The sequence below is a fragment of the Nyctereutes procyonoides genome, unplaced genomic scaffold (assembly GCF_905146905.1).
Source record: "Nyctereutes procyonoides isolate TBG_1078 unplaced genomic scaffold, NYPRO_anot_genome, whole genome shotgun sequence".
Classification (NCBI taxonomy): domain Eukaryota; kingdom Metazoa; phylum Chordata; class Mammalia; order Carnivora; family Canidae; genus Nyctereutes; species Nyctereutes procyonoides.
Genome location: NW_026575147.1, coordinates 13,929,998 through 13,954,774, shown reverse-complemented (window position 1 = coordinate 13,954,774; position 24,777 = coordinate 13,929,998). Strand labels below are relative to the sequence as shown.

The 24,777-nt window shown below is 44.7% G+C and overlaps 1 protein-coding gene across 1 annotated transcript in view; it reads right to left on the bottom strand.

The window, feature by feature from the left end:
* Nucleotides 1–9,871: 9,871 nt before the first annotated feature.
* ATP1A1 (ATPase Na+/K+ transporting subunit alpha 1) overlaps nucleotides 9,872–24,777 on the bottom strand; it is a 29,464-nt gene continuing 14,558 nt past the window's right edge. The window contains 19 exon segments of the mRNA XM_055312326.1: nucleotides 9,872–10,233; nucleotides 10,683–10,774; nucleotides 13,209–13,310; nucleotides 13,578–13,708; nucleotides 13,823–13,968; nucleotides 14,799–14,922; nucleotides 15,444–15,598; nucleotides 15,736–15,904; nucleotides 16,492–16,642; nucleotides 17,435–17,571; nucleotides 18,565–18,740; nucleotides 19,850–19,894; nucleotides 19,897–20,041; nucleotides 20,594–20,728; nucleotides 22,530–22,639; nucleotides 22,907–23,105; nucleotides 23,574–23,842; nucleotides 24,287–24,404; nucleotides 24,500–24,634. Of these exon segments, the coding sequence (XP_055168301.1) occupies nucleotides 10,205–10,233; nucleotides 10,683–10,774; nucleotides 13,209–13,310; nucleotides 13,578–13,708; nucleotides 13,823–13,968; nucleotides 14,799–14,922; nucleotides 15,444–15,598; nucleotides 15,736–15,904; nucleotides 16,492–16,642; nucleotides 17,435–17,571; nucleotides 18,565–18,740; nucleotides 19,850–19,894; nucleotides 19,897–20,041; nucleotides 20,594–20,728; nucleotides 22,530–22,639; nucleotides 22,907–23,105; nucleotides 23,574–23,842; nucleotides 24,287–24,404; nucleotides 24,500–24,634 (2,568 nt within the window). The 3' untranslated portion in view covers nucleotides 9,872–10,204.

Genomic DNA, 24,777 nt, shown 5'->3' with positions numbered 1-24,777 from the left:
CTCCGTGTGTTTCTGTTTTTTCCAGTTTTTTCTTTTCGTAATTGATTTCTGGTTTTATATTGTTGTGTTCAGAAAAGATGCTTGATATGATTCCAATTTTCTTTAATTTATTTAGACTTGTTTTGTGGCTTAACATGTGATTTATTCTAATGAATGTTCCATGTGCACTTGAAAAGAATATGTATTCTCTTGTTTTTGAATGACAGAATATTCTGTGTGTATCTGTTAAGTCCACCTGGTCTAATGTATCATTCAAAGATACTTTCCTTATTGATTTTCTACCTGGATGATTGATCTATTGATGTAAGTGGGCTAGAAAAGTCACTGTTTTTGTACTACTGTCAATTTCTCCCTTTCTGTCTGTTAATATTTGCTTTATGTATTTCAGTGCTCCAATATTAGTTCCATACATATTTACAATATGTTGGATTGATCCTTTTACCATTATGTATATATGGCAGCGTACAGATAGCTCTTGGGTTTTTTTTATCCCAAGAAAAGGATAAATCACCTTACATCTTCTGATTGGAGCATTTAGACTATTTACTTGTAAAGTAATTAATAGGATTTACTTATTGCCATTTTATTAATTGTTTTCTGGTTGTTTTGGTAGTTCTTCTCTGTTCCTTTCTTGTTCTCTTTCCTTCTGAATGATGACTTTGAATCTATGCTTGGCTTTGCTTGGCTTTCTTTCTCTTTTTGTGTGTGTGTGTATCTATTATAGGTTTGTGATTGCCCTAAGGGTCATATATAACATCCTAGGTACATAGCAGTCCATATTATCACTGAAGTTAGAACACATTCTAGAAGAACTTTTTTTTTATGCCCCCTCTACATTTTATGTATATATTATCATATTTTACAACTTTTATTTTGTGAGTTTAGCTAAATTTTTACTTTTTAAAAATCTTTTTACCAGCTTATAAATGATTGCTCTGCTGCCTTTACTCTGTGTTTGCTTTTACTCATGAACTTTTTTCCTTTCTAATTTACTTTCAGTTATGGTCTTTTCTACATAAAGTAATACTTTTTACATTTCTTATAAGTCCATTTTAATGGTGATGTACTTATTTAATGTTTGTTTGGAAGAATTCTTTATTTCTCCTTCAATTCTGAATGATAACTTTCCCAGGTAGAGTATTTTTGGTTGTGGGGTTCCCTCCTGCCCCTTTCAGTATTTCAACTATATCATGGCTCACCAAGTTTCTTTTTTTTTTTTTAAAGATTTTATTTATTTATTCATGAAAGACAGAGAGAGAGGCTGAGACATAGGCAGAGGGAGAAGCTGGCTCTCCGCAGGAGCCTGCCCGATCTGGGACCCTGGGATCATGCCCTGAGTCAAAGTCAGACACTCAACTGCTGAGCCACCCAGGTGTCCTGCTCACCAAGTTTCTGATTTAAAAAGAAAATCAGCCAAAAGCTTTATGGCATTTCCTTTGTATGTAACCACTTACCTTTATCTTGCTGCTTTAAAAATTCTCTTTATTTCTTGACATTTGACTTAGTATGTGTTATGGTACGGAACTCCTTAAGTTTATCTTTCTCGGTCCTCTCTGTACTTGCTGGACCTGGATGTTTATTTCCTTCCCCAGGTTAGGGAAGTTTTCAGCTATTATTTCTTTTTTATTATTAAAGATTTTTATTTATTTATTCATGAGACACACACACAGAGAGAGAGGAAGAGACAGAGGTAGAAGGAGGAGCAGGCTCCATGCAGGGAACCCGATGTGTGTGGGACTCCACCCCAGACTCTGGGATCACGCCGGCAAATGCTGAGCCACCCTCTGGTATTATTTATTCAAATAAGTCTTCTGTCCCTTTGTCTCTCTCTTCTCCTTCTGGGACTCCTATAATGTGAATATCTGCTTACTTGATGTTATCCAAGGGATCACTTAACTTATCCTCATTTTTTTAAAAATTCTTTTTTCTTTTTGCTGTTCAGTGTGAGTGCTCTCTGTTCCCTTGTTTTCCAGATCATTGAATAATTCTTTTGCATCCTATAATCTACTGTTGCTTCCTTCTGTTGTATTTTTCATTTCAGTTTTCGTATTATTCAACTCTGATTGGTTCTTTTTTTATATTTCTTATTTCTTTCTTGAAGTTGTGAGTTCTGAGTTCATCTACTCTTCTCTCCGGTCTGGTGAACATCAACTGCTTGAATTCTATTAGACAGATTGGTTATCTCCATTTCATTTAGTTCTTTTTCTGAGGTTTTGTCTTGTTCTTTCATTTGGAGCAGAGCCCCTGGTCTCCTAATTTTGCTTGACTTTCTGGGTTTGTTTTTATGCGTTAGGTGGAACAGCTACTTCTTCTAAATTTGACGGAATGCTCCTACTGTGGTCATCCCCTGTATAGACCGTGTATGCCCAATAACTTTGGCTGGGTGGATGGGTAGAGATGTGGCTGGCATGACCTGAGGATCCTGCAGCACTGTGTTGGAGCTGCCCTGATGGGATGGCTGGAGCTGAAGTGGGCATGGGCCAGGGAAGTTCCGGGGCTCTGTGTAGGAGACACTCTGTCAGAATAGCTGAAGCTACAGTGGGTGCAAGCCAGGGGGGCCTGGGGTTCTCCACACAGGGGTACACTGGTGGGGCAGTTGGATCTGAGGCAGGTGTGAGCCAGGGGTTCCTGAGGCTCTTTATGCTGGGGGCTGCTCTGGCAAGTCATTTGGAGTTGAAGTGATATAGGCCTTGGATATTCCAGGGTGCTTTGTGTCTGTGTCACCTTGATAAGACAGCTGGAGCTGTAGTAAGCACTGACGAGGGATATCCTGGTGTGCACTGTACTGAGACCATCTTAGAGGTGGGACACCTGGGGCTTGTGTGGGCTAGGAACTGGGGCTCACTAAAGTGGCAGGCCAGTTAAAGTGCCTGAAACCTGCTCCTGTCCATGTAATCAAGGTGGAAGGGGAATGTAGCCCATAGTGTTTGCCAGCCCCTCTGGCCCACAGGGAGTTCCAAGGAGCTCCCCTACCATTTTTTGAGGTTCTAGGCTGATTTCTTTATATTCTAATTATACTTTTAAACGATGGCTTTTTTTCCTGTGCCCCAGAGTAGACAATTCTGCTCATGGTCTCTCGGTGTTATCCCTCCCCACTACAATTCACAGTGCTGGGGGTGGAAGTTCCTTTTGTTACCATGTCTCCATCTCTCTTGCCATTCTCTGTGTGGTCTCTCTATAGTTGTGCAGGAGCTGTTTGGTCAGCCTTCAGTTCTTTTTCAGGGGAATTGCTCTATAAGTATGTGTAGATTTGGTGTGTTTGTGGAGGAGGTGACTTCTGGGTCTTCTATGTCATCATCTTGGACTGGAATTAATCTTGCTTCTTTTTCTTAATTACTGTGGCCAGGACTTCAAATACTATGTTGAATAAAAGTGATGAGAGTGGGAATCCTTGTCTTGTTGCTGATCTTAGATGAAAAACTTTCATCTTTTCACCCAGTGTGGTATTTGCTGTGTGTTTGTCATATATGGCCTTTATCATGCCGAGGTATATTCTCTCTGTACCCGCTTGGTCAAGGGTTTTTTTTTTTAAATCATAACTGGATGTTAAATTTTGTCAGATGCTTTTCTGTGTCTATTGAGATGGTCATAAGATTTTTATCGGTTAATGTGGTGCATCATGCTGACTGATTTGTAGGTTTTATACCATCTTTACTTCCCTGGAATGAATCCCGTTTGACTATGGTGTATGATCCTTTAATGTATTTAATGTAATACATTCTATTTAACATATGTTATGTATATTAATTATTGTTTGCTAATATTTTGTTGATTTTTGTACCTATGTTCATTAGGAGTATTGACTTGTAAATTTCTTTTCCGGTGGCACCTCTGTTTGGTTTAGGTATCAGGGTATTGCTGGATTCATAAAATACATTTGGAAGCGTTCTCTCCCTTTCTATTTTTTGGAAAGGTTTCAGGGGAATTAGCGTTAATTCTTCTTTAAATGTTTGCTAGAATTCACCAGTGAAGCCATTGGGTCCTGGACTTTGGGAGGTTTTTAATTACTGATTCAATCTTACTAGCAACTGGTCTGTTCAGATTTTCTATTTCTTTATGATTCAATCTTGGTAGTTCTGTTTCTAGGAATTTATCCATTTCTTCTACATTGTCAAATTTATTGGCATATAATTGCTACTAGGTATTTACCCCAAAGATACAAATGTAGTCATCTGAAGGCGCATCTGCACCCCAATGTTTATAGCAACAATGTACACTTGAAAAGAATATGTATTCTGTTGCTTTTGGATGGTATATTCTATACATCAGATAAATTTAACAGATATGTAATGTATCATATAAGGCTGATGTTTCCTTATTGATTTTGTCTGGATGATCTATATCCATTGATGAAAGTGCAGTATTGAATTTCCCTACTGTTACAATATTGCTATCTGTATCTCCCTTTAGGTCTGCTAATATTTGCTTTATATATTTAGGTACTCCTACATTGGGTGTATAAATATTTACAACTATTAAATCATCTTGTCAGATTGACCCCTTAGCATTATTATAATGCCCTTCTTTGTATCTTACTACAGTCATTGTTTCAAAGTCTATTGGTTGGCTACAAGTATAGCTACACTAACTTTCTTTTGGTTTCCATTTACATGGAATATGGAATATCTTTTTCCATTCTTTCACTTTCAGTCCGTGTGTGTGTCGGTACGTTTGAAGTGAATCTCTTGTAGGCAGCAATAAATGGGTCCTTATTTTTTTTTAATGGTTTCAGCCACTAATTATTGATAGATATATACTTACTACCATTTTGTTAATTGTTTTCTGGCTATTTTGTTTTTGAGGCTTTCTTTTGTGATCTGATGAGTCTCTTTAGTGGTATGCTTAGACTATCTTTGGTGTATATTCTATACGTTTTTGCTTTGTGGCTTTGCTTTTTGCTTTTGCTTTGAGGATTACACGTAGTAACTGATATAACAGCATATTTTAAGTTGATAAGAACTTAAGTTTGAATGCATTCTAAGGCTCTACATTTTTATCCCCTCCCCACCCCCACAGTTTATGTTTTTAATGTCACATTATATATCCATTTATCTTGTGCATCTGTTAACTGTCATAGTCTTTTAACCTCCACACCAGCTTTAAATTGATTCATCCACTGTCTTTACAATATTAGATTATTCTAAATTGTACTATATATATACCAGTGAGATTTATATTTTTTATATTTGGTACTTTCTTATATTTTCTATCTCTTTTGTGAAATTTTCACTGTGTTCATCCATTCTTTTCTTGATTTTGGTGAGCATCTTTTTGACCATTATTTTGAACTCTTTATCAAATGAGTCATTTATTTCTGTTTCATCAAGTACTTTTTCAGGGTTTTATCTTGTTCTTTCATTTGGAACATATTTCATTTTCTTCATTTTCCTTGGCTTCCTGTCTTGGTTTCTACACGTTAGATAAAACAACCCCTCTCCCCATCTTTAAGGCGTGGCCTTATGAAGGAAATGAACCTTAGTTCAACCCTGCCCTAGCTTTGGGTTATCTTGAACCTTTGTGATTGTCCAAGCATTAGTTTTGGTGGCTTCCAGTAATTGAGGGTGTGCCAAGATCTGTCAGTGACCCAAAGGGTACTTCAGTCAGCACCTAGGTTCAGGCTGATTGGAAGCTAGACCTTTAGGCAGCAACTTTTAAAGAATGCAAATATATAGAGCACTGTGGGACTGCAAGCTTAAGTCCCACTGGACACCAGAGCCAGGCAATCTTGAGGTAGCCTCTCGGTAGTAGTCACATAAATAGTGCCAAATGTATGAGTTCTCTTCTGGGAGATACTTGCAATCTGGAGCAAGGCAGAGGGACAGGGCAAAGATGGTGTCTACTGGCCTCCATCCCCAAAGTGCATCTTAATAGGTACCAAACCAGAAGCCTGCCCCTCAGGCTAAAGCTTCTGAACAAGCAGATAGACCTGTCACAGAAAAATTTGGTGTATCTTTCAGTCTGTCGTCTGTGTAGTGCCCTGGAGGTGACAACCAGCCAAGAACCATCCCCTGAAGTGTTGTAGTCCCATGGGATCCATAAACACAAAGCTGCTGGTCACCAAGTGCCAGATGATCTATGGGCAATCCCCTGAGTGACAGCCATAAAAGCTGGGGCATCAGACACATGTAGAATCTCCTCTCCAGGAGATACTGACACTCTGGAGTATGGCAGAGGGAAAGCGAGAGGATAACACCCACTCTCTGAGGTCTCTGGAAAGGATGACAGTGAGGCTTTGACTGTGTGCTTCATTAGAAGCTGGTCCCTCAGGCTGATGCTCTAAAATCAGTAAATAAGCCTCTTACACATAAAGTCTGGGTGGTTCTCAATCAGCTGCTTCTGTGCTGGTTGTTGGGAGCAAGTAAGTCTGTGCACAGGCTTTTTAAGAGCTGTTTTTCAGTTTGCTATTATAGCCTTAAGGGTCTCATGGGTATAAACTTCATTGGTTCTCAACACTAAATGTTTTGGGGACTTGCATCTCAGGTGAAGGTCTTAAAAGCTGGAGTGCGGGCAGCCTGGGGGGCTCAGCGGTTTAGCACTGCCTTCAGCCCAAGGCCTGATCCTGGAGACCTGGGATCGAGTCCCACGTCGGGATCCCTGCATGGAGCCTGCTTCTCCCTCTGCCTGTGTCTCTGCCTCTCTCTCTCTCTCTCTGTGTGTGTCTCTCATGAGTAAATAAATGAAATCTTAAAAAAAAAAAGCTGGAGTGCCTAGTGTGGAGTACAAAACCTTTGTTTCTCTCAGAGAAAAGCTCCAGGTTTTGAGTTCCCTCCAGTTGTGGGCGCTGGTGCCACAGGTGGGGTTAATGGCAAGATTGTGTTTCATTCTCTCACACCTGCTGCAATGGGAGTTTTTCTTATTTGCCTGATGTGCAGGCATCACTCTAGTTTCTAGGGTTTTCTTCCAGGAGTTGTTCCATATACAGCTGTAGATTTCACATGTCTGTGGAAAGAGGTAAATTCAGGATCTTCCTAGGATGCCATCTTGAACTGGAACATGCCTTTCTCCTTAACATAGGGAGTACTGGCTAACTGCTGAATGCCAACTTCTCTTTTTAAGGCACTGAGTTGAGCATGAGGGATAAAATGGAAAAGACAGGCTCCTGGACCACACAGAACTTACAGGTTAGCAGGGGGAAATGGGTATTAAATTAATAATTACATAACTGAATAACAGCATTGTGAATTCTGTGAAGGGGTAGAAGGGCAGTGCCAGGAGAGAAAGGGATTTATTATTGAGCACCAGCCACTGCTCTGGTCTCCACATATAATCACAGTCCTTTCAACAATTCCCAAATGTCACCCTTATTCTAGAGTAAAGGAAGTGCAGAGAGGCAAAATTCTGTGCCTATGGCCAGTAAGTGACCATATCTAGGCGGAGACAAAGCCTGTTTTCAGCCACACTGGAATTGACAGTACTTGGTGATTGGCTGCGTGCTGGTGGGGCCACGGCAAGTAAGGGAGACCAAAACTTCCTGTGACTTCCAGTTTTCTGACTTAGGCAACAGGGTGGTGGAGGTCATTGCCTAGAACATGTTCATTTTGAGACCTCAAACTTGGGTTTGTCTTTGGAGTTTAGAGTAGTGTGTTAGGCTTTCTGAACAAATATAGATATCCGATAGATAACTGGGGGCCCAGGAGAGAGGACCAGCCTGAAAGCATCATGTGGGTGATGTTATGAAACCCCAGGAATATGAAGCAGGCAGAGGGAAGGGTACGGGGAACTTCCTGAGGAATTGAAGTCAGGGAGCATGTGAAGAGGAAGCTGAACGCTAAGGAGTAGGCAGCGATGATCGTGGAAAGATAAGAGGTCTGATTTCAGGAAGCGTGTGATGGAGGCATAGATGCTGAGGCATAGATGCTGCAGAGGCCAAGTAAGGGCTGGGATGTGCTGCCAGACTTCATAATCAGGTCAGTGGCGATCTCAAACAGGACTTTAGAGGATGGGTGTTAAAGGAACAAGAGGTGGTGGAGGGGTCAGTATTCAGGAGCTGTTTCTATCATTTTTCTGGAGCCATACTTAACTCCACAGAAAGAGCTAAAGGGAGAATCTGCATGTGAAGTAGAACTGAGCCCAGGCATTCAGTCTTGTTTTTAGAAAGCTCAGAAAGATCTAGCCCATTAGGTCTGGTTTTGGTACCAGTTAGATGCATCACTTAGCTGCTTCCTATAGAGCAGGAAGTTTTGGCCCTAAAACTTTTAGAGAATTGTCAGGAGGTAGAACTCTTTTGGTGGGAAGGGGATAGAAGGTTCAATCCTCCCCTGGTCCTGCTCTACCCTACTCTGGGTGTTTTGAAGTCTGGGGCTGCTAAGAGCTGTGAAAAGCCCTGGTCTGGCAGCTAGCTGGGGTCAGCCCCAACTACTGTGTCAGACTGCTGATCTTCAGCATAGTAGTGTGTGCTCACCGGTCAATTCTCCAGGGGTCCCAGAAAGCAGACACACAGGGAATATGGATGGGGGCAGCCAATTTGACAGTGCTGTGTCAGTTTAAGCACATGGCAAGGACCCTGTTACTGCCATCACAGCAGTGAAGTGCAACATGTCCTCAAGCAGCCAGTTACCACCTGTCTCATGGTCCAATAATCCTGACAACTTTCTCTTCATTTTCATCCTAGTTCCCTTCTGTCGGGCTGAGCAGATGGCTCTCTTTAAAGATGACTTGTGTACCAGTGCAGAGATCACCCCAGGGGAAAGTGCCCTGAGGAAGAAAGAACTGGTAGGTTAGACTAAGGGCAGACCACCCAGCTCTCCCAGTTCCTCCAGCTGGAGGGGGTATTACAGTGACAGCCCATATGTGGGAATGCCATCTCTCTTCCCCTCCCACCTGTGTAGCTTAGAAGTGAATTCAATTTGTCAGGCAAATTGAATTTAAATTTAAAAACTGTAAAAATAAATAAAAATAATAATAAAAAGGAGTGGCAGGCAAGAGGCACAGGCAATGAATTAAACTTTCAGAGGAAAAAAATACTTGAACTCATTCTATGATCACCTGCAAACCACAATCACTCTGGTGCTAGCAGTAAGGACTCTGGATTGTTGCCTGCTTGAAGCAAGGACAGCCTTGGAGCATGGCTAGTTAACAGCACTCAGGCTGGATTACTGAACCAGGAGACCTAGGCGGGGTGGGGTGGGCATTTTACACTCACTCATTGAAAGCAGGCATTCTCAGACTTGCCCCCGAAGTAAACAGATCTCTTACCTTTTTTTTTAAGTGCCTCTGGCACATAACCACTTTCTGAAATGGAGCTATTTGATGCCACATTAGGAACAAGCTATGTGAAAGGGAAGCACTCTATGATACACATGCCATGAGACTACAGATGTAGGTTCTGCTGCTCAGACAAACCTAAGTCTAGAGAAGCTTGAGGCTGTTGTCGTGGGGACCTAAGAAACGGGGAGTGGCCTGCAGGCTGGGACCAGATTGGTGAGAGTTTTATCTCACCAAGCAACTGAATCTTTCACAGCACGTGTTTTGCCATCAAGAAACAGGTGCTAGATATGTTGGCAAATTGAATTTAAATATAGTAAAAATATACTTCATAAATAAATAAAAAAATTTTTAAAAGTAGATGCTAGGCAGCAGGTAGACCACTCACCCAGAGGTGGCCCACAGGAGAATGGGTCAGGTAAGCTCCTCTACTAGAAAAAGAGGGTCTGGGCAGTTTCCTCTGAATACTGGTTCACAAACATGAATGTGACTCCAAATAGCCTAGAGAGCTGATTAAACCAGATGGCCGGTTGGTTAGCTTTGGTTCAGCAGGTCTGAGTTTGCCAGGCTCAGAAGTTCCTGGTTGGTGCTGATGAAGCTGCCAGCACCGGGATGCGCACTCAGAACAAACATCTGGGCAACAGAAGTGATGAGGCCATGAGACAGATTCCATTATAATAGCCATCTTTATTTGTAAAAATCCAGATATAAAATGTATTCTTTCAGTCTTTCCAAGTTTTCCTTTTTACAAAAACAAAAAGGCACATAAAAACCATCCCCACTGTCATTCCCATAGACGATGTTTTTCAGGCAGCCCTCCCCCCTCCCCCCCCATATAGCTACATGCTTCATTCCAGGACGTCTTGCTTCCCCCACATGCTTCGGTGCTTTCCTACCAGGGTAGAGTTCCGAATTCCAAGACTGAAGTACACAAAGAGGGGGTGGGTGGTGGGTGCAAAGTGTGTGGCATGATGCTCCACGACGTGCAGGACACGGGGGTCTAGTAGTAGGTTTCTTTCTCTACCCAGCCTGTAGGCAGCAAAGAGACAAGACACACTGCAGTGAGTCCTCCTGGCTCTAGTGCACAGTGGGAATGATAGTGACAAGGAACGACCTGGGGGTGACAAAGTCCAGGGAAGGGGGATGGTTCACCCAAATTCAATACTGGACCTCAACTGTTATTTAAATGTTTTTAGAAAGAATGTATTAGTTGGGAAGATGGTTGAGGTTTCTGACCAACTTTCCACCGTATCCTATTGGATTTGTAGTTTAGCCTAAAATATGATTGGTTCTGAAACCTTAATTGAGATCTTTACTCTGGGGATGAGACTGGCTGTACCCAGTTTCCAGCTGGCCAGGCCAGTGGCCTTAGCCAACCAGACTGATCAGAGAGAGCCCAGACACTTCAGAGGAAATAGAAGCCACAGAACTACAGCCTCTCCCACACCCCTGCTAAAGCTAAAAAGGTCTGTAATTACCGCCAGGGCGTCGCCTGATGATGAGTTTTCGGACTTCGTCGTACACGAAGATGAGAAGAGAGTAGGGAAAGGCACAGAACCACCAGGTAGGTCTGGAAACAGAAGCAGGCAGCAATTTACTCATGAACACAATTCGAAGAAAAGAGATGATGAACTAAGCCTGGGAGGAGGAGCCACATAGAGTCACCGCTAACTACTGAGCCGTTAGCATGGAACACACAGAATGGTCTTAAGAACAGAATGTGGCTCCCTGTGCTCAGGGCCTAGAGGGACTTCATGAAGGAAGCCCCTTCCCACCTTCAGTTTGCTTTTTATAATCTGTAGTGTGAGTTGAGATTTTTTTGTTGACCATCCGACAGCAAATGGACATTTCCTTTCCTCCCTTTCTAAAGTTTAAGAAGCTTGAGTGTGCACTCTATCTATGTCCTGGCACTTGAAGGTCAAGAACTACCAGGTTTATCCACCCCTTGAATTCAGTCACCTGTGTATTGAATCCCAGCGCCAGGGAATAACGCCGGGCCCTAACAGAGAGTGGAGGCCTTTGGGAATGTAGCGAGATGCCGCTTCAGCCCCCAGCCTGGAGACAGGTGCCCTAAGCAGCCTTGGTGGAGGGCTCTGCTTCCCTGACTACCAACGTCTGCAGTCAACATGTGAGGGCGGCTGTCCCAGGGCAGAAGCCTGGCCCTCTCCTCCTCTTCCTGGCGCTAGGCGATCTCCTCCGCAGCTAAGATACGACCTCATCTGACTCAGCCACCTGAAGTAACTAACCCACCTTCCAAATTGGGTAGAACCCGTTGGGAACAAGTGATCTGGTCCTAGCAAAACATGTCCTGAGGCACTATTCCATTTCAGGGTCATGCTCCATCTCAGCCTTTTAGACAACTAGGTGGTTCTCCTACCCTCCTCTTGACAAACAGTGGCTCAAGCTGATAGAATTCAACTTGGACAAGGCTTTGCCCCTTATTGTATACCAGCTCTGTGTAAGGGGCCAGGGCTACAAAGTAAAAAAAAAAAAATTCCTATAGCCCATGCCTTAAAGATTATAAGCTAGTGGGGAGCAGAAATGACAAGTAATACCAAAGAAGGGGTGCAAGTACACCAATCCAGGAGGGTGAGATCACATGGGACAAGCTCCCGGGAAATCAGTCCTGAAGGATTATCCAAACTAGTGGGGTGGGAGGAAGCATCCTTACCAAAATATGTATGCGGGGAAAGAATACTGAATTCACCCAACAGAAGCTTGGATGGCTACAAGAGAAGGCTAGAAAGACCATTTGTACAATAGTGAGAGACCCTAGATGCCAGGCTACCCTTGCACACAGGGGATATCTGTACAGACCCAAGATGCCAGGGAGGCTCATGGGGCTTGGCTACTTCAGGGATGGGGTCAGTGGAAGGAGGTGATGGCTACCAGTCAGGTAAGATGGATCTGAGAGCAAGGCTGGGGAGAATTTTTTTTTAAGATTTTTGGGGTGTGTGTGTGGGTTGGGGGATGGGGGGTGTGGGCACAGTGAGAGAGGGAGAATCTCAAGCAGACTCCTTGCTGAGCACAGAGCCCTATGTGGGGCTTGATCCCATGACCCTGAGACCATGACCTGAAATCAAGAGTCAACTAACCAACTAAGCCACCTAGGCGCCCCAAGGGTGGGGAGACTTTTGAATCAAAAGGTCATGTTACAGGGGTGCCATATTTTGTACTTTAGCATCTTTTAATCAAGTTACAACTGTTTAACCTCAACCAGCTAGCAGATACCACCAAACACACTCTTTTGTTTCAAAAAGCTACTGGAGGGACGCCTGGGTGGCTCAGTGGTTGAGCATCTGCCTTCAGCTCAGGGCATGACCCTGGGGTCCTGGGATTGAGTCCCACATTAGGCTCCTTGCATGAAGCCTTGCATGAAGCTCTGCCTGTGTCTCTGCCTCTCTTTCTGTGTCTCTCATGAATAAATAAAATCTTTAAAAAAAAAAAAACTACTGGAATTTGCACTTGTGATAAACCTGAATTTTTCACATACAGGGTTTACCACCGAGTCCTTCACTGTGTTTAAAAAAAGGCTAGTCTGATCCTGAGCAAAGACTTAATGGTCAGCTTCCTTTGGTCTACTCTACTGTGATCTACTTCAAGCCTGCTTCTCCCACCTTCTTCCTTTGAAAACAGAGGATTCCGAGGCCCAAAGGTGGGGGCCTGTGATAGGACACACAGGAGCTAGGCAGGTAAATCAAAATTTGAACCCATTCCAAGCCCTAGGCCTCTCTGGTCTGCCTCTAATGACAACTAGACAGTTGCTGAAGGTGGCCCGAGCACTGATGCAGTTAGCTGGTGAGCAATCCCAAGGTACCAGAGCCTGTCTGGCCTGATCCCAGGTAAAGCCTAAGGACCCTGGTCAATCCTTCCTAATTTCCAGTCCAGAGAAATTCTTGGACGTGCCACCCCAAATTCCTAACAGTAATAGTTACTAGTGCACATCATGAGAGAAGTTCCACTTTTCTCGCACACTTTGCGGAGCTGGAAGAGGAGCAACTTACTTGAGGGGGTACATCCTCAGGGCAACACCCATTCCAGGGCAGTAGGACAGGAAAGCAGCAAGGGCCGTCTCTTCAAAGAGGCCAAATATTAAGATCTTGTTCCTAAAATCAAGGGAAGAAAAAGCTTAAGAATGCAATCAGATGTTTCTCTTCTAATGCTATGTGTTAAAAGACAGATCATGGTCTTTATGTGTCAGTTGTACTTAGGAACTTGCAGGCAGATGAAAAAAAAAAAAGAGAATCACATCTTGCTTCCTAAATCTGTTCCAAAAGGGGGGATTTCCAGAAACTGCCATCTTGTATTGGGTTCGGGGAGTTTAGAGATCACCAAGATGCCTCATGTGAGGGCCCTGAGTGTCCTCTACTCACTTCATCCCCTGCTGGAAGACTGAGTTCCTCCTGGTCTTACAGATGACCAAGTCAGCCCACTGCACCACCACGATACTGACGAAGAAGGCCGTGTGGCAAGTGAACTCCACGATTTTCCTCTGTTCATAGGTCTGAAACACAGAAGGCAGACAGGTGAGCCGGCTCTTGGCCTGCATGGCCAGAGGCTGAGTGGCCACTGTCCTCAGAGGGCCTAAGGAGCTCCCACTGTTTGGGCCCTCACTCACCCACTGCTGCCCATAGCTGTCCTCCACATCGTTGATCCAGCGGTCATCCCAGTCCACTCGGAGGCCCAGCAGGTGGGTCGGGAGGAAGCCGTTCTCAGCCAGAATCACAAAGTAAGTGAAGAAGCCCCCCAAGGCCTGGATCATACCTGCAGGGGTGGAAAAACAATTCTAACCTGATTCCAGGGCATCTGCACATACTTCATCTGAGTGCTGCAGGAAGCCTGGGAGCAGACTTAGGAGCGGCTGTCAGTGGTTGAGAGAGGACTAGAAGGATGGAGGATCCCAGGGGCATAGCCCTCACTCGGTGCCCTCTTCTCTTTTTGAATCACTTTTTAGAGCTTTAAAAGGGGAAGACACACAGGCCTTACTCTGAAACCTCCGAAACACCCAATGCTATTACATGATCGTGTATCTCTATGGGGGCAGAGCCTTTTTAGGGGGGAAAAAATGCATCCCTATTTTTTAATCTCTGATACAACATGACTATTTTCCCATCTCAGTTTTCACACATTCAAAATAGTGAATTTTTTGACCCAAACCTCCACCTCCTCCTACCACTTTCAGGACGCTTCTCCTCTGGCCTCTGGTCCCACACCACACTATCCTGAATTCCTCCTCAGGGCAGGATTTCGTCCTATGCTCTGGACCTAGTCTTCCTTGTTAAACTTAGGTCTTCCTGGCCAGTAGCCAACCTCTTCTCAGCAACTGTCGACAAGTCTCTGTCCTATTTCTACAACGTACTCATCTGTTCCATATTACCCAAGTGTTCACAGTGCTACAACCTATTAATCCAAAGGCCTGGGCTGCTCACAGTGGCCTTGCCGGCTTCTCCTGAAGGCCAGTAGGCAAAGCATTTAGGATCAAAGGGCATTTTCACTGCCCACCTGTTAGAGGTCATGTTCCACTGCTGATAGAGCAGGAACCAAGCCCTGGGGGTGGAGAGAGTTGGGGTGCAAGGTCACCAGCAGCAGCTTACCGATCTGTCCATAGGCCATGCTGATCAGCCGCTCATTCACAAGCTTGTCCGTTTTGGGGTTTCTGGGCTGTCTCTTCATGATGTCGCTCTCAGCTTGCTCATAAGCCAGGGAGATAGCAGGAACCTGGGGACGAGACGCAGGAGTATAAAAGTTGTCAGATGCCAGGAAGCTGACACTGTGAACCTTCCGTTATAAAGTCCTTGCCCTTTCCCCCTTTATTTTCTTACTTTTTAAAGATGTTATTTATTCATGAGAGATACTAGAGAGAGGCAGAGACACAGGCAGAGGGAGAAGCAGGCTCCATGCAGGGAGCCGGATGTGGGACTCGATCCTGGGACTCCAGGATCATGCCTTGAGCCCAAGGCAGATGCTTAACCGCTCAGCCACCCAAGCGTCCCGCCCTTTCCCCTTTAAAACTGTTTTTCATACCATGAGATGCTATTACCAGTCCTATTAAAAAGGAAAAAAAAAATATTCCCTTTCATATGTTGCTATCTGACAAGTACTGACAGTTGCCCTAAAGACTAAGAATGCTGCTTCCTGGGGGCTGAAGCTGTGACGCACACCGGGTGCCACTAAACCCGGTCTAACCAGGTGTCACAGCGGCGGGTGAGTGAGGGCCTGAAGCCCCGCCAGTCACTTACCATGTCTGTGCCCAAGTCAATGCAGAGGATGGTGACAGTCCCCAGTGGTAGTGGAATGTTTGCAATAATAAATATCAGGAAGGGGGTGATCTCTGGAATGTTACTGGTCAGGGTGTAGGCAATGGATTTCTTCAAGTTATCAAAGATCAGACGACCTGGGAAAGCAAGATTTTGGTTTTGTTTTTGTTTTTTACTACAGAGCTAAAGGGGATGGGCAGGCTAAGAAGTAGATACAGACGGGAAGTATTGGGATGAGTTTTTAGCGAACGCTTTGAACACAGTGATCTCTCACCTTCTTCTACTCCAGTCACAATTGACGCAAAGTTGTCATCTAGAAGAATCATGTCGGCAGCTTGCTTAGACACGTCGGAGCCAGCAATCCCCATGGCAACCCCAATGTCTGCCTTCTTCAAGGCTGGAGAGTCATTCACGCCATCACCAGTTACAGCCACAATAGCCCCCTGCCAGAAGAAGGGGGATGGGTCTGTAAGAGCCTCTCCATCCAGGGGTGGAGACACAGGCCTCAACTTGCCTCTCCTCACTACAGACCCCACCCCTTTCCTAGGAGATTCTCCGCAGGCTCAGAACCGACTCAGCTAAGAAGCCACCCAGGTACTATCTGACCACAGAATTAAGGACTGATGATAAACATATCCCCTCCCGTTACAAACAAGGGTTCCTCAAAGCCATGACTTTGGTGAGTGGATCTCTGTACAGCCCCATTCCTGTAAGGTCTTTTCAAGGGATGGGATGACAGTCTCCCAGCTATTCACATCCCCAGTGTAGACATTAGGAGCCTGCACTGCTATTCCAGGCAAGCATGGAGCCTCAGACTCTGGGAGGTGGTGAAGACGTGTGTTGTCAAGTGTGTGGCTCTGCTAAGCCATTATCAAGTTCCTCTTCCCTCTGGAGCTTCTTACTGGCACATACACAGGGAGTCTCAGAAAAGCTGGGCCACGTGTCCAGCACCGGTGCTGTGTTTTCACTGGCACTGTGATCACAGAGGTCACCAGTGCCTGAAAGAGCCTGGCCCTGGTTGCCCACTAACCTGTCTCTGACAGCCTTCCACAATGATAAGCTTCTGCTGAGGAGAGGTCCTGGCAAACACGATCTCCGTGTGGTACTTCAGAATGTCATCCAGCTGCTCGGAGGTCATGTCTTTCAGGTCGCTTCCATGTACCACACAGGCCTTGGCGTCTCTAGGATCAGGATGGGAAAAAGGTCACCCATGGCTTCACCAGCATGATGCCTATCTCCAAGAGGGGCTGTTTTACACAGAACACTTTGTAAACAACACAAAGCCAGAGGAAGTTTTTCCTCTCATGTAAGAGCTATCATCTCCGCAGTATCCTACAGGTTACAAAGCACGTTCATAGGTCTCATCCAAGACTCACAACCACCTGCAGGCAGCGTACCTGTCATCTTTCTCGATCTTCAGAGAAAACACACTGAAATAACATGACCAAGTTTCAAAGAATAGACCCAACCCTCTGATAGCCCCAAAGTGGGTGAGACGCCCTCAACTTTAGCAAAAAAACAAAAACACAATACTTCTTTGTTTTTGTTACCTATTTTACTTTACTGCCAAAATTCATTTTTGGTCTGCACTACCTGGACAAGCCCTGGCAATGGACTCGGTGCTAGGTGTTAGGTTGTATTCTTTGTGGCTGACAGCATGAAATTGGACGCTCGACTGCAGAGCGTATGACAAAGGCTCAGCTTCCCTGCTCTGCAAAGTGGGACCACCACCTCCCTTAGCAGGTTAGCGCATCAAGTGCTTAGACTATGTGAGCACATCTAAGTGTTGGCAATGATGACTTGCTCTCATTGAAACTGTCCCCTGGAAGGACAAGGTTGCCTTCTGGAACTGTAGGAGCATTCCCCATTCAGAGCAAGCCTAGAAGCAAACCATCAGAGAGCCAAGCTGATGACTCTCAACTACCACCATTTGCACATTCAGGGCAGACCAGCTTTTGAGCTTCCTGTCTTACCTGGGGTTCACCTGGCTCACTGGGATGTTGAGACGGGCAGCAATGTCTTCCACGGTCTCATTGCCTTCTGAGATGATGCCTACACCTTTGGCAATGGCTTTGGCTGTGATTGGATGGTCTCCAGTGACCATAATGACCTGGAATAAGAAACAGGGCAATTTAGTGAATGCAGCTGCCTCAGGAGGCAAGAGTAAATATTAAGGATAATTCGTCTTGGAATAACAAAGGACAGAAATGCAAACCTAAAAACTGGTAAACATTAACTAAAAATATAAATGTCTGTTTACAGAAAACAGCAACCTCCAGATTTTATCTTAGTACACAATCACGTAAGATACATAGCACCTACTTTTCCTTTTACAGTCATAGAGAAGAAAACTCAAATTTACCAAAACTGGCAAAAAGAAAAAAAGAAAAGGTAAAAATGTGATGCTGATCAGACTAGAGGGCAAAGGTGCCACATATCGTTGGTCAGCACTCCCAAACTGGCCTAATTTGGGAAAGCACTGAGTATGTAAAAAGAATTAAAAATCTTGTTACTACTTTTTTCAGCCAATGATTATATTCAGAAGACTACACTTAAGAATAGAGTCAAAGTGGTGGCGGAATAATTTTTGCAAAGCTCTTCAGGGCAGTGTTACTAACGAGGATGAGAAAGTGGAAACAAATCAGACAGCTAGCACCAAGGGAGGCTAAACAACCGCCCCGTTATCAGTGCATTTGAACAATGTTCCGGGACTTAAAAAGATAGATGCAGAGGACACCAAACATTCATTAAAAAACCAGTTAAGTGAAAATGGAGAAGAATGCTACTGACTGCATGAAGTGAATCAATTTAGAATGCAAGAATTTCAAATCTAAAACCTTACGCCAAGTCTTTTTGCCCTTTTCAGTTATTGTTTATGTTCCCATTTCCTTTCCCAAAATGTGTTTTCTTTTAAACCCCTCATCTGCTGCTTATGCCAACATTTTAGTACCATTTGGCCTTTTTCTGGTGGTAACCAAAGCTGTAGTGATAAGAAAGTAACCCTCCAGGTGAGTAAATAAGCTGGCTATGGGACTCCCATGGGGCCACATGACTAAGCAGGGTACCCCAAGGCACTAATGTGATGCCAAGGACCAGGCACTACCTTAATTCCAGCACTTCGGCATTTGCCCACAGCGTCAGGAACAGCAGCCCGTGGAGGGTCAATCATGGAGATGAGCCCAACAAAGCAGAGGTTCTCAACAGGGAAATTCACATCATCAGTGTCAAACTGGAACCCTTCAGGAAACTGTTCATCTGGCAGGAAAAGGTGGCAGAAACCTGCAAGGAAGGCACGGCGTCTGTGAGCCTGATGATGCAGGTGGTACAGGAAACAGCAGCTGGTTCTTTGGATTACCTCGGGCTCCACGGTTACTTTGGGAGTATTTCTTAAAAGTCTAGTTTTAAAACAGTGAGGCTTTATTTAACATGTATAGATGCTATGGAGTCAGGAAAAAACCCACACTAGTGACAGAAGCCATCGCCACGCCTCCAAGGAACTCCAGGGCTTCTGAGCATCAGGACCTCAGGGTTCTAGACCTGCCTACTAGGGTACTTAGATCTGGCAAATCATGGAACTGTATTTATCTCTGCTTCTTTCTTTGGAAAAACCGAGCCCCCATCATCTCTGCTCACTATTCATTTACCCAAAATACATTACTGGGTAGCAGGGAGGCCCATCATGCAAAGTACTCTGAGGATAAATACAAAGCAGACACATTCTGCCCAAGGGGCTTATCACATAGTATCATTACCACCAGAATCATGACATTCAGGATGTTCTTGCAATGCTGTAGGAAGGTTACGATGTTCTTTAAAGGGTAGGAGGTGGCACATGGATTCAGGAAGAGAGAATGCTCCTATTGTGGACTGGTAGACATGGGGAAGCAACACTTGACAGGGATTTTTCAGTGGACAGAGTACTTCAGATTAGAGGAGGGAGCAGGTATGAGCCAAAGTATGGAACCAGGCAATCAGTTCTGAGTCAGTAAGCTAAGTGGAACAGAAGAATTACATCAATAATGACTTTTTATCTGCCTGCCTGCAAAATATCACGAAGGCCACTTTCTCAATTAAATTTCATTAAGTCTGTAGGTCATAGTCATAGCAACAAAGGTTTGATAATAAAGTTCTTCTCCCGTTTTTTTTTTTTTTTTCACCCAGGCAAACAGAACTGACCAGCATGAGACCAAAGATCTAAGTATGAATCAGAAGCAAACCAAGAGGATTCTGTTGCTCATGGGCCCAACACACCAAACATCTCTCCAGTCCTTACTCTTTCCAGAAGAGGGGGCAGATCGAGGAGAATTCTTCCGGAAGGTTTAGGAGAGGTAAGGACACCATGCAGATGTGTACCAGACTGCTGGCCATGCTGCTGGCCATTCACATACCCAGCACTCGCTCTCCGAGGCCGCCCAGCTCCAGGTAGGCGTTTGAAAGGCATCCTTCAGCTCCTCATCCAGAGGCTGCTCCTTGCCGTGCAGGAGGATGGAGCTGCAGCGGTCCAGGATCCTTTCCGGAGCACCCTTCATCACCAACAGGTGTCGGGGTTCAGACGTGTTAGGGTTCTTGTGGATGGACAGCTGTAAAGGATGGTGGAGGTGTAAACGCCAGTGGCTGAACGTGGCAATCCGAGTGGGTACCTCAGCTCACTTACTCCTTTGTATATGTCATAAAAACCACCAAGGTCTCCCATTTCTGAACTTTTGTGTCTCACTTTGTAGCATTACTTTGAATGCTACCAAAAAACCCAGCACAGTAATGTAGCCCCAAATCCCTGATACATGTTCATATATAAAACATTTCTGAAGGAAACTGGGAGCAAAGGGATTGGCGCATCCGTGGATAGCCAGCCCCCTCCCCAGACACTCCCTCCAAACCACAACTAAGTATTCCAGATGACTTCAACACATTAGGTAAGGCTCGATTTATCCCACTGATACTTTAGCAAGTTAGGATTTTCTATACATAGTCCAGGTTAAAATTTAAAAGCTTTCATAGAGTTTGGAGAATTCATTTAGAAAGCACTTAAGCTTATAATATTTCAAACAGGAAAACAGCTCTCCTTCCAGCTTCCACTCCTCCCCGCCTGCCCCTGGCCCACCCTTGCCACTGCCAAGCCACCGCCAAGCCACCTGGTACTTGTTGGTAGAGTTGAAGGGGATCTCCACAATCTTGGCATATCGATCTCTCATCTCCTTCACAGAACCACAGCACAGTTCGATGCATTTTAAGAGTGCGGACTCTGAGGCGTCACCTGCAACTGCCCGCTGTCAACAGAGACATCTATCTGTTAATCAGCCTGAAACGCTTCACCCAGGCACCAACGAAAAACTGGGAAGTCACCCAGACATGTTCTGGTCTCATCAAAAGTGGAAGACAGGGTGGGTGAAGAGGAAGCAAGCCTCCCTCTGCCTCTTCCTCCTCCTCTACCCCACATCCAGCTTCTGGAATAAGAGGGGTGCCTGAAGGGGTCACCCACTCTTGGGAAGAGCACAACACACTCTTCTAACCTATTTATTTTTAATCTTCCCCTGTTGCAAAGTCTCAAAGCCAACACTATTCCCAAGGACATATTTCTGATTATGAATCTGAAAATACAAAGTGAGAGTCCAAATATTTACAGCAGTTACAATTTAAAAGAAAATCCCTTGCCCCACAGACTGGGGGCAAACTGTCTGTGTCAAGGGCAAAGTAGACGGCTTTAGACATAATTCAATTGTGCAAAATTATCTGGGCCTGATTGGTGTGAACTGAAAGCTATTATTAGCTCCAGCAGTCATATAATCAGCTAACATTTTAAGTTAAAGCCCACACTTGAGGTAACACATACTTCTATTTTATGAAATATAGTAGGACATACTAAGAACATTTTTAGCTGTAGCCAACTTTTATATAAACACTTTTAGAATTCTGACATGCAGAAGAGAAAATTAATGCTCACCAAGAAAGTAGTTCTGTTTAATAAGAAAGGTGGCCAGGTTTGGTAAGAAATGTGAAATAAGTGGAATCATTTTTAACAAAGACCGGTTATTAAAGCAGGATAGTTGCATGCCTTTTGAGAGAAGGGAGCAGTAGTGTTGCTTCTGACATGCCACCCCCCCCCCCAATACTCAGAAATACACCCCACGCTCCCTTTCTGGCACTTTTAAATCAGGAAAGATTTGAGATTTGATACCTGTTGAGCCCTATGCTGAAAGCCTAGAAGATTTCCATTTTGAGGTAAGGAAATACATATAATAGGCATCTCAAGTTTTATCCCAGGATACATAACATCCTCCTCAAATGAACACCAATTCGATGCCAAGAACTCTTCCTTTAAAGGATACAAGGGTCCCATCTTCACAGGAGAAGCCACCGCAGTTCCCTCTATAGGAGCCTTCTTGCTCTGACAGCTCGGTTTCTACCCAGAACCACCACCAGCAGCCTCACCGAGAACAAGCGAGCCCAGAGGGCCTCACACACATCTTCCTCATCCTAAACAACCCTGGGTAGCTATGACCTTTCTGAGACTGTCTCCACCGGACCGCACAGTGAAACCTCAGTCAGTTCACATGAATTCCATGAGGCTGAGCTTATTTTTGCATCATTAGTAAGCAAGTAGAGAACAAATAAGATAAGAGAAATAGCTGAGCTATTTTAAGAAAATAAATGGCTTAAGGGATTTACTGGAATCTACTGTATCCTAATATGCAAATACGATTATCGAGTCACAAAAGCAGCCCTCACCGTCTGCTGGGTTAGAGGAGTATCATACACTCAGAGTGGCAAAACCGGGTTTTATTCATTAGGTTTCTCACGGTGAAGACTGTCTCCCACCTCTGGTCAGTTTTTACTGTATAAGCCCTTTTTTTCTGACCTATATGGACCACAAGGTAATCTTAAGTGCTCTGGGATCCCTGGGCAACACAAGCTACATACACAGAGCATCACATGAAGGGTGTGCTACGAGGACTGGATCTGAACGCAGAGAGCACATGCTCTCTAGGGAGAACACTCAGGTGGTGGTTCTTGTGTGCTACCTACACCCCCGAAGGTGGCCTAATGGCTAACAGGAATTCCTAAGCATACCTTAAGGATGGGCAGGTTTTCCTGGTTAGCCTGAAACACCGCTCTGTTACAAAGACCCGCAATTCTGGACAGAGCGAGCCAGGTGGCTGAACTCTTATCGAACGAGACACCTGATGGAAGAAGAAAAAAAAAAAGATAGGAAAATAATGCATTGAACTTGGTATTAAGGTCCCATCCAAAGTGAAAGGATACATCTCATTTCCCAGCTAATGAAACGAATCAGGTTTTAGGGCAAAGTCAAGAAAAATCTAAAACCCATACCCTTAACTCTTTTACCAAATGATAAAGACAAACACAAAAACCAACTTAGAAAAAAAAAAAAACAGGAAGCAATGTGAGCAGGTGAGGTTGAAGTATGGGGTGGGACCTGGCCTCACCACTCTGATTCTCTGTCGTGTCGGCTTCATGGATTTGATTGTCGAACCACATATGGGCAACGGTCATCCGGTTCTGAGTCAGAGTTCCAGTTTTATCTGAGCAGATGGTGGACGTGGATCCCAAGGTCTCCACAGCTTCTAAGTTCTTCACTAAGCAGTTTTTCCTTGCCATGCGTTTGGCAGTGAGGGTCAGACATACCTAAAAACCATTAGGGACCAGATTATCTCAAACTCAGCATTGTATACAAACTCTGGCTACCTCCTAAACATGGAAGAAGCTGGTCTAAAATTAAACCTGTCCAATCATCCTCCAAAGTCTGAATCATGACCAGAATGTGGATAGAGGGCCTTCCCTCCTCCCATAAAGTAAGAGATTAAGAAAAATTTAAAACAGCCAGGATTTACCACATTGTGGTTCCCCGGCTCACCCCCAAATTCTCCTCCTTGGTCACACTGTTGTGGATCATGCAATAAGATCAAAATCTAGGCTTATTCGGGCTTTGGGAGGACCATCTTCCATGTAAAAGACATGCTCAGCCTCCTCGCTATCTAACCCCATGCAAGCGAAGGCAATCACACCTGGCTGGCAGCCGCTCTGGAGAGCACAGTGGTGGAGTCCCGTGCAGGCTGATCTAAGAGCGAACACTGCTGTCGCCAAGCTGCTTACCGTGACAGTGGCCAGCAGACCTTCCGGCACATTGGCTACGATGATTCCGATGAGAAAGATGACGGCCTCAAGCCAGGTATACTCAAGGATCAAAGAAAGGATAAAGAAGGACACACCCAGAAACACGGCCACACCCGTGATGATATGGATAAAATGTTCAATTTCTGCAGCGATGGGAGTCTGGCCTCCTTCCAGCCCAGAAGCAAGTGTGGCAATTCTTCCCATGACAGTGCGATCCCCAGTGTATACAACAATGCCACGCGCAGTGCCTTAAGAGAGGAAAGGAGAGGAAATTGTACCTCGTTTTATCAAAGAAGTCACAGAACTTGCAGTTGCCTGGCATGGTTAAAAAAGAGACAAACCGCACATTTTTAGGGGCCAGCGCTTTTGTGGGTTATATGCTGTTTTAAACCAGAGAGACTGGTGAAGGGCTTTCTATCCAGGAGGACAGCAGCTCCTAATGCCACTGGCAGGTCAGCAAAGCCAACAGAAGAGGCATGTCGGAAGTGGGGGTGGGGGGAAGCAGACTGAGAACCCACAGGCTTTCTGAGCCTTCCTGCCAGGGAGTTGACCGCATCTGCCGTGCTTGACCACAGTTGTCAGACAAGGAGCCAATAAAACGAGAACAGAAATTAGGTCTACGGTTTTCATCATTGTTGCTAATGCCCAAGATAAACAGCATGCTATATGAGTAGTGCCGTTAAATGGTCTACCTTCCACACAGTTGGTTGAGAAGAAGGCAATATTCCTCGTTTCCAGGGGGTTTTCATTTGTGAAGTCTGGAGATCTAGTCTGGGGCTCTGATTCACCGGTGAGTGAGGAGTTATCCACCTGTCCATGAGACAAGAAAGAGGGCTGTGTATGTGGACACCGGGCTGCTCTGCGCACTGTGCCTGAGCCACGGGGGGCACCCCCGCTGAACCCACCTTGCAGCCGTTGGCAGATATGATTCTGAGATCAGCAGGGATTCGGTCTCCTCCTTTCACTTCCACCAAGTCCCCGACTACAACCTCCTCTGCGTTGATGCTCATTTTTTCACCATTTCGAATCACAAGTGCTTGCTTTGGAAGCAGAAAACAGTTTACATCATTCATTTAGAGAAAAGTGGTTACAGACAAGGATCAGGTAGTGTTCAAACAAGAAAACCAAATTATAAAAGGATCTCTAATGTGAATTATCTGAGAGCACGACCAGGAGGATTATT